At 44.0% G+C, this 10063-nt stretch overlaps 1 protein-coding gene across 1 annotated transcript in view; it reads left to right on the top strand.

The window, feature by feature from the left end:
- LOC126521268 (midasin) overlaps positions 1–10063 on the top strand; it is a 386114-nt gene that overhangs the window by 168057 nt on the left and 207994 nt on the right. Inside the window, exons 30-32 of the mRNA XM_050169921.3 lie at positions 2333–2561; positions 3380–3533; positions 7272–7388. Of these exons, the coding sequence (XP_050025878.1) occupies positions 2333–2561; positions 3380–3533; positions 7272–7388 (500 nt within the window). The remainder of the gene's footprint in view (positions 1–2332; positions 2562–3379; positions 3534–7271; positions 7389–10063) is intronic.

Raw genomic sequence — 10063 nt, 5'->3', positions numbered from 1 at the left:
TTGACTGCATCCTCCCCTTTTTCCAACTCCAACTTGGAAGCGGCCCATTTAGTCACGTAAGCAGCAAAGTGAACCATTTGCTTTCCAAACCGTTATAAGATTCTGCCCTAGAGTGTGAAGTTTTATTTTGGAATGCAGTCCCTGGGCAGTCAAGTGCAGCTGCTGTATACGAATGAAGGGGTACTAAAGAGGAATAGTAAGTTAAGCAGTATTTATAAATTATGCTCCTGTAATAGTAAAATGCCCATCTTCACCATGAGGAAAAAGCCAAAAGGAAAGAAGGGTGGCAGTGTTGTCTTCAGTTTCCACACCAGCTCACTGTGATGTCTTGGATTTTTACAGCATCTATTTGGTCTGATGGACTGTTTGTCAGCTGTGGAGGGCTGTATTGCATTCTAGAAGAACCAGAGGCTTCACCCAAGAAGTTTCAACTTTTTTTACTCTAAAACCAAGTATAAAAACATACTTTAAAACCTTTGACATCTCACTGACTTACCGTCACAGAGGTTTGGGTATGAAATTTGTTGATGGAAAGCTTGGCTTTTGGTTTCTTTATTAATAATGAAAATTTTTCTGGCAGTAAAATAAAAATGGTTATTAAATAAATACTTCACCAGTCTAAACTGACATAGTGTTGCTCATTACTACCTCTTTGTCACGTTTGAAACTTCATGGCATCAAGCATGATGTACTCAAATGGAAAGCTTGGTCTTGTGTCCGTGTTTTGCATGCTTGCTTTCTTTAAGCGTGAAACTTCTGCTTAAATGATGTTGCAGCACTGGCTGGACATTGACATCAATGTCCAGACTTCACTTGGAGGCACTTAATCATTACTCACACAGCTCACTGCCAATCTTGGTGCTGCTTGTGGTTCTTTAGTGTGCAGTCATTGCTCATCATGGGGCTGCAAACTTCCACTTTAGCATTTTACCATGAAATGCTGATAAAATAATTAATGGAAGCATTGCCAAGACGAGGGTCAAAAATAATATTCTTCAGCACCAGATAACATTTCGCATCTGCGCCATCTAAATGAACTCTGTCTGGCACTTTTCCACATTTGCTTCCCTGCTTGCTATGATCATGTCCAGCTTTGTCCTTCTGCTCAGAGGAAAACACAAATGCATAACTCAATGTTAATTATAAATTGCTGCCAGTCATTTGCCTTTTCTCTTTTTTTATGTTGTTGTCGTCTTCGTTATCCTGCACAAGGAAGGTTTCTTCAGAGTAAGAGTTATCCATTCATAGCAGCCTCGTTAAGCAGGTTGTCGAGAGTATCTGGAGTTTAAAGGGGATATTTTTCTATATAATGGAGTGAAACACATGCGGCAATAGGAGCTGTGCCTGCAGTGTGACAGCTTTTCGATTTTGCTGAAATTTTGAGTCATGTGAGTTTGAATTAATGAGGGTGTATTGTTATTGAAGGCCACATAGAAAATAGTATTATTACCGTTACAGGATTGCAGGTGAAAGCCTCTATATTTGTGATTCTGAAGCAGCCAAAGTTATTTCACTGTCATTGTAAACAATTAAGTTTATCCTTCTTTTTCTTCAAAGTGTACAAATTCTGTTCATCTGCATTTGCTAGGTACAAGAATGAAGAGGTTCTTGTTTTGAAGTCTTCAGTCATCCAAGCATAATTGTTCCAATTCCTAAAGTTCATTAAGAATGTAGGCTCACTTCTAAATATTCGTCCGAGTTTAGTTCTAAATTTTGACTCAAGAAACATTTTTATCAGGCAACTCATCTTTTCATTCCCTCTGTTTTCATAAAAGACTGCATGTTATTTTTGCTCTGCTTATCAAATTCATTCCACCGTCTCATTTTGATTGAAATGAGCTTCCGCTCATCATACATAGTCTTATGCAGCTTCCTTGACGAACCAAGTGGTAGCAATGAGCGCAATGTATTGCTGAGTGGTTTGCCTGTCTGGCATCCTTGGCACTCGCACTGGGTGCACTTAATTTCTGCCTGTGAAGATGTTGCGTGAAGCACAGCAACACTCAGTGAAGGTATGCAAAATGTGTGTGTGCATCTCAATTGACTGAATTGACCTAAGACAGCCAAATATGGTGGTATCTTTGTGATTCACTTCTGTGGGGATTGAATGGCAGTTGGTGCATACTAATGAAGGCGCAGTGAATGAAACATGAGTAAGCTTTTTACATAATTTTCAGTCTTGCATAGGCACACCAAAGTTTCCATGTCGGCTATTCTTTTTATTGCATTCTAGTGTGTTTCTTTGAGCTTAAAATGTGTGTGACCCCTTGAAATTGACTGACTAGTCAGTACCCCAAGAGTGCTAATTAAAGATGGCTCACTTCCCATGCAGGTGGACCTGGTAAAGAGGTTCAAACAATTGCTCTCATCTGTGGACAGTCAATTGTACAAGCTCCTCAAACAGGCATCTGAAAGGCTGATGGATTGTGACATGGAAGAACTGCTGAAGCTGCGGCACCAGCTACATCAGATTATGCCAACAGACATGGCACAGCTCGAGGATGTGCTGAAGGGCCTAAAGCAACTCCGTCATGTACTTGGCAACATCCTCGAGTCCAGAGGCGAGTGGAATTTTCTGCCTTGCGGTGCTGCGCTAGGATGTCTTTAGAAACATGTTATCTTTCTGTACGTGTGCATGTGTGAAGGAGGGGCTGATAAAATTTGCATTACTTATAAATTAAAGAGTGCAGATAACTCTTTAAGGCCAATTGCAATGAAATTTCACTTTGGATAAATTAGTTATATAAATGAGTAATATATACCACTGAAGCAATCTTGGCAAAGCTGCAGTTCTGGTAATTGTATGGTTTTCGTGTTAAAAGCCTTTAAACGGCACCTATGCAGAAAAGTGCTTTCACCTGGTGGTTGTTGTTATGACGTATGAGCTGAGGGACGGAATAATCCAGAAGTAGGATGAAATCGTCGTACGCTAAATAGAGGTAATTAGAAAGAGATAGAGAAACTTTTATTTTTGACAACCCCTACCTCTTGTCATTTATTGTCGAGCATGGAGCATCATGGAAGGGTCAGGTAGTGGGCCCTGAAGATTGCTTTGAGAGGCCTTCATCCTGCAGAGCACATTTGTTCTTTGGCGTTGCAGCAGGAACTTTAGGAGACAATGAATGGTTTGAAATAACACACCAGTTGGCTTACCAGAGGGATTGAGATTGCAGTTGGAGCATGCCATTCGAGTAGTTAAATTCATTATTCATTGGAAGTTCTGATTACGAGTGCTTACTCTTATAGAAGCACTGGCCACTGTTGAGAGTTGCACAGGCATTTCACTGGTTATTTCTAATGTGCATTGCTCTTCTCTTTGGTTTTGAAAGGAAGGGCAAGGTATGCTGCTTCAACATGGAGCTTCTTCATTCTATTGCAGGCTGGAAATCTACATTGAAGGAGCTTGAGCAACTTGAAAAGGCTGCCAACCGGCCTGGGACTGTCAGTGGGTGCTTTGAGTGGCAAGACAGCGTGTTGGTGACAAGCCTGCAGCAAGGCCACTGGCTCATGCTGAAAAATGTCAACCTATGCACGTGAGTGTCTCAGCCTTGGTAGGTTCACTTTTAAGCATGTGTGCTGGTGAGAGTCAGTGCACATCTTGCGATGAGCAGTTGTGTTGCTATTAGTTGAAAACTGCAGGGCACATTATCTCTTCTTCCAAAAAATCCTTCCCATCTGTGCATTTTTATCTGTGTATCCACCAATACATGTGTGGGATAGCCTATGTGATTTGATTGTCACTTTATCCCCTGAAGGAGCACTGACACATATCTTCTAAGTTGTGGAAAGTCTAACACACTCTCCTCACATCTAGAACCTGTTGCTCGTAAAGGAATGAACAAGTGCTGTGTGTGTTTCTCTTGGTTGTGCTCACATGTAGCAGCCACAGTGATCACAGGAATGGAATGAGCTAATGTTTCATAATCTCATGGCTAATCTACATCCTCGGGGCCGAAACCTAAACCAGTTCATAGAAATGAGCCTTAGTAGTAAATTGTTTAGGGTGCACTGGCACTTGGAATTATTTTCTCCAAGGTTTACAGGGCTCAGACTTCCGCATAGCGGGGGGGGATGTCACGTTGGTACTTCTTTAAAGGGCCCCTCATCAGGTCTGGCCAGTTTGAGCTGATGAGCACACAGCATACAATGCGCTCTAATGATTGTGTTTGCAAAGTATTACATTGCTACGCGCCGCGGAAAGATCTAAAATTTGAATCAGAACTCCGCTTTCCTTTTCCCTTGCGGCGACCGTGCTCCAAGCCGGACGGTGACGTATATGTGTCCCTGCGCCTGCGTACTCATGTTCGCAGTGTGACATCAATCATCGAGACACATGACTTCGAGAATTATTCAAGGCAACATCTGTTATTTGTGTGATCTGTTGCTTTAATTAACGAATTGAAGTTTAAAGAAATAATAGAACACAAACGGAATGTCTGTGTGTTTCTTGTTTTACTTCGCACCCAAGCAGAAGAGATGTACTTCCGCTTCGTCTGATTGTTCCCACGGTCGTGCAGTCACGTGCGCAGGTGCCCAAACTATGCCATTTTCTACTGTGTTCCAGTGCGTGATCACGCTCTGCGATCCGCTTGTGCCTGCCTCAGTATTCGTGTAGCACTGAATTTACCGCTAGTCATGTGTCCTTGTGCACAGCGTGCAAAATCGTGCACTGTGCGAAACGGGACAATCACAACAGCTCGTGCGCGATGCCGTCAGTGGAACTTCGCAGCGCCGAAAAAAGAAAGAGAGAGAGAGAAAAAGAAATTGAAGGCGGGGCCCGTGACGCATGCGTCACGCGATCCTCGAGGTCCGGTGTGGGAGAACGCAGGGAAGGAATTTCGCTTGCGGAGGCTATACGGGGCGAGTAGAGACAGTGTCTTGACAGTGTCTGGCTTGGCAGTGGAGCTTGCCTGCTGAAATCATAGGTTCGCGGCACTGGAATATTTCTGTCTCGGCTATTAATGAGCCCTTCTGAAAACATTTTTGCGGCCAGAACGCTCACTAAAAGACACGTAACAACTTCCAGCATATAACCAAAATTTGCTATGGGGCCTGGTGAGGGGCCCTTAGAAGGTGTCAGTGAAATTACCCCTGTTAACTTTCCATGTTATCATATATATATCATAAGAAGCCAACAAAGAAAACATAGGGAAATTACTTGTGCTTCCAGCAGTGGCCTGGTGGTAGAGCGTCTGTCTCGTATGCGGGAGGTACCGAGCTCAAATCCCGGTGCCGCTGCAAACCAACTGGTTTTTTCTAATGGGTAGAGATGTTTCCTGCCCTGGTGCTTGGCCCTCTTGGGGGTTCACATCTCGAATAGGGGGCCCCAGTAGAGATTTATGGGTTATCTCTGGGTGCCTGGTTGTCCAACCACAGACAGCCTTCTTGAAGAGCATTCACCGCGGCTGTGGGAGGCAAGTGCCACTGCAGGTACCTACCGGTAAAATAGGTGCAAGTGCGCTCCTGGCCTGGTACTCGATCATTATGGGACCCCAGTGCTTGGGAAGGGGTGTCTGTCCTCAAACTGAAGGCGCCCACACATAATTTGAGGCGCCACATGGGAAATGGCCGTCATGGGAGTGGCCCAAACATCGCTTCTTTTAGGCTCACAATGGTTTCAATGGGAATTTAGGGTGCATGCTCCTTTCCCAAGCGTAGCACCCCTGAAGAAAGCTGCACGCCAGGCCGGTGTATACTTGTGCCCATTTGAACCAGTGGGTGCCCGGCGGTGGTGGAAATCGAATCCACAGCCTCCCTCGGCTAAAAGAGCATCGTACGTATACAGAGAAACCTCGTTAAACCGTAGTTGGCCGGAGCTCGGAAAAAGTATGTATTAAACGGTAGTACTGCTTAACCGAAATACCATGAGATCGCCCACTTAACTGTCAAAAACAGAACATGGAGAGAGTGCGATGAAAGGGGAAAAAACATGCGGTATTTATTTACTTCGCGCGACAAACATGTTATTTTCGTTTGATGCCGCAGCGACCTAGCAGCGACGACAGCGGCCTCAAACTTGCTGAAGCTGTGAGCCAGCTTTTCAGCCCGCCCTCTCTTCTCAGCAAACACTCGCATGGCAGATTCCTCATTGGCATTGCATATTCTCCGTGCACAGGCGCGGTAGCGCTGCAGAAGTGGCGGGGCACCTTTTCATTGCGGGGTGCTGTTCTCGTCGCAACGTTTGCATTCATGAGGCTGACATACAGCTTCCGCCATTGTCGGGCCTGAATCGCCCATGCTGTCACTTTCTGTGTGTCCTCATCACGGTCGCTAGGTGACACGTCGACAACAACAGAGGTAATGATGGTGAAAAGTCGAACCTCATAGCCGACATCTCTTTGCGGTCACAGCAGCGCTGCTGAGCAACTTTGCATTTCAAATGCCAAACACCGTAGTCAACAGTAGACCCATGTCGCATGCCAGTGCCGACTTTTCGTGTCACGTTCAATAGCACGAACAATGTCGAATTTTGCTTCTATGCTGAGCACCCGGCGTCTTTTTTTTCCGAGCTTTGGCATGACGAAGCCACAACTCTCTCTGGCATGGCGCCAAATGATGTTGATGTTGATGAGGCTTCACGCGCAAACGCACAGGGCGCTTGGAGGCCGTTGTTACGATTTCTGAGGCTTGTTGGTCTGCCGGGCCGCCCGATGGAGACGATGCACCGCCGTGTTTGCGCGATGAAAAGTGGAAACACTACGTGCTAACCGGTATGTATGAAATAAACTGGTACGGTTTATGTGGATACAAAACACATTATGTTTAATGGCCGCTGAGTCGGGAATTTGACTTTACTACTTTAAAACCAAGTTACTGTTTAAGCGGGTACGGTTTAACAAGGCTTTACTGTAATGCGAAGACTTGGGTTCATATCCCACCTCCGCCCAGTTGTTTTTCATCCACTTTCATTTCCGTTAATTTCTGTAATTCAATTAGTAAGTACAAGTAATTTCTCCTATGTTGTCCTTGGTGTCTTTGTTTGCAGGCTTCTTATGATATGATTAATAAAAACCGAACCCTTTAGTTCTGTTTCGTCTTGTTCTTATATCACATTTACTTATAGCTTTATGCAAACAGTTTGACTTTATTGTGCAAAGCACCACTTGTGGAGCCCAGACTCTACTAATTGTTTTTTTTACTGCACCTTTTTTTCTGTTTGAACTGATGATAATTGCTTTATAGCATTTTATATTCTCATTTTAATTTGTGATAGTGGCATTTAACCTGTTCATTTTTGTTCTGAAACATTTGCAACTCTGATTGAAATGTAGGGCTTCTGTGCTTGACCGACTGAATGGCCTGCTGGAACCTGGTGGAGTGCTTCCTCTGACAGAGCAGGGTGTTGTTGGTGAAGCCCTTCGTATCATCAGGCCACACCCAAACTTCAGGTAAGCTTTGCAACACTGCTTACCTTTATCTTTGCATGATAGTGCTGCTGCAGAATCGGAGAATAGTATATTTCGTGCTTGCAGTAACATTCTTGAGGAGTGAAAACGAGGTTGTATTGAAAGCTCGTCTAGTCAGTAAGAATCATGAAATTAAGTGATGAAGAACACTGACTACAAAATAAAATGGAAGGAAAGATGTTTCGGATTCTCTTACGGGGAACTTATTATAATGAAAGCAAGGATACCAAGCTGTGTCCTCAATTTTACTATGAACAAGGCTCCCGTCAGGGGAGCCAAACATCTTTCTTCGGTTAGCACCCTTTGTTACTTATTTTCACTCATAGGGTGCATGCACGAGGTGGAAAGGATAAGAAGATGGGCAGATGCCCTGCTTTTGGTGAATACAGTCATAAGGAGGCCATTCCTTTTTTTTATCCCCTACTTTATGTCCACCAACTTTCAACAGCTTGCTCTCAATAACTTGTGTTACCGTATTTACTCGATTGTAACACACCCTCGATTGTAACGCACGCCCGTTTTCCGTTACCAAAAAAAAAGTATTCTTCATTATTGCGCACCTCATGCTTTCATACAAAAATATAACTTTCTCTCGGTTGGTATAACAAAGATTCACTCCCAATGTACCAAAGTTGCGATGAATAAAAGAAGTCTCAGTTTCGCCCGAAAGGCGAAGCATAGATTTTTTATTTATTTTATGTATTTCATTGCCTTTAATGCCTGAAGGCGTTACAGAAGGGAGTGGAGAAAAAAAAAGAAGACATGATTGTTGTGATTGTTAGCAACTAGTGCATACAATAATAGTCATCCACAGTGGATTTAAATGCAGCACTTAAAATGATGATGACAGAGGTGGCAGGTGGTTCCATTCCTTTGATGTCTTTGGCAAGAATGAATCAGAAAATATGTTAGTATGGCCAAAAGAGACTTCAACTTTACGATGGTGATTCGTGCGACAAGACAGATAAGATGACTCATTAAGAAGTTCATTTTTCAGATGTGGATTATGAAACATCTTATGAAATAAGGTTAAACGAAACACTTTTCTTCACAGAGAAAAGTGATAAAGTTTCACAGTGTGTTCCATCGATGATACACTTGAAAAGTGGGAATAATTTGACAGAATGAAATGCGCACTGCGGCTTTGTACTGATTCTAAATGGTTAGTAAGAAATTCTTTACTGGAATCCCACAAAGCATATGCATATTCAAGCTTAGCATAACTTTAATTTAAGAGAGGATGGTGCCCTTGAAAAGTTGCGGCAAAAGTAACCTAACATGTGATTAGCATTGTTAACGAGCATTGTTAACGACGTAGTTAACATGGGATTCTGATAGCAACTTAGTAGACAGCTATACGAAGTAAGGATAGTAGTTTTATCGGCCGTATGAACTTGTAAACATTTGCTTACTAACTAAATTAACAAAATGGTGTCGGACATGGTGACACCATGGTGTCAAGCATGGTGTCACTCAATAACCGCGGAATCTTGCTATCAAAACATTGGGAGTAAGGAAGTGCGGTAGCAGGAGCGACTGAAATGACCTTCGTGCTACCTCTCAAATAAAGGCACCGCAGTGGTGGCCGCAACGGTGGCCTAGCGGTAGAGCATCTGTCTCGTATGCGGGAAGTACTGAGCTCAAATCCTGGTGCCACTGGAAACCCACTGGTTTTTTTCTGATGGGTATAAATGTTACCTGGCCTGGTGCTTGGCTTCTTGTGGGGGTTCACATCTCGAAAGAGGGCCCAGTAGAGATTTACGAGTTGTCTCTGGGTGCCTGATTGGCACCCAGAGACAAGTGGGTCGTCCCACAGATGGCCCTCTTGAAGAGCATTCGCCACGGCTGTGGGAGGCAAGTGCTGCCGCTGGTACCTACCGGTGAAATAGGTGCAAGCGCGGTGCTGGCCTGGTGCTCGGCCATTATGGGACTTCAGTGCTTGGAAAGGCTGTCTGTCCTCAACCCGAAGGCATCCCTACCTCATTTGAGGCACCACATGGGAAACGGCCATCATGGGAGCGGCCCAAACATTACGCTTTCTTTTAGGCTCACAAAGGTTCCAATGGATATTTAAGGTGCAGGCTCTTTTCCCAAGCGTATCACCCGTGAAGAAAGTCGAATGCCAGGCCGAGGTGCATTTGTTCCCATTTGAACCAGTGGGTGCCCGACGGCAGTGAGAATTGAACCCACAACCTCTTTCAGTTGAGGCAGGTGCTCTACAACTAGGTGACATTGCTTAGTTTGCTTCAATGTGAACTAAGCGCAATGCGAATTGAGCTATGAGAACATGGCGCACACGAACCTATCGGCCCTCGGTGCACCTAGATGCGTAGACTCTGTCCCCATCGCAGATCGCTTTAACCCTTTGAGGGTCGAATTATTTTGAGAAAAACTTTCTCAGGTGGTCAAATTACTTTATTGCGGATCTTGAATGTAAAAATGTATAAAGTCGGAAATAAATAGTAGAAAAAAAATTAGGAACAGTATTTTGGTGTCGGCATCACGCAGAACTGCAAAATGTTCAATAGTATTTCAGAGTGTGGTTCTCCTTGAAACACGGTTCTACACACAGTGCCTTATCGCAGTCTGCGTACCTAAAATGCGTGTCTGTTCTCCTCTTGGAGTGACGAGTTGTGTTGGCGCACACATGACATCTT

The sequence above is a fragment of the Dermacentor andersoni genome, chromosome 6 (genome assembly GCF_023375885.2).
Source record: "Dermacentor andersoni chromosome 6, qqDerAnde1_hic_scaffold, whole genome shotgun sequence".
Classification (NCBI taxonomy): Eukaryota; Metazoa; Arthropoda; class Arachnida; order Ixodida; family Ixodidae; genus Dermacentor; species Dermacentor andersoni.
This window is presented reverse-complemented; position numbering and strand designations above follow the sequence as displayed.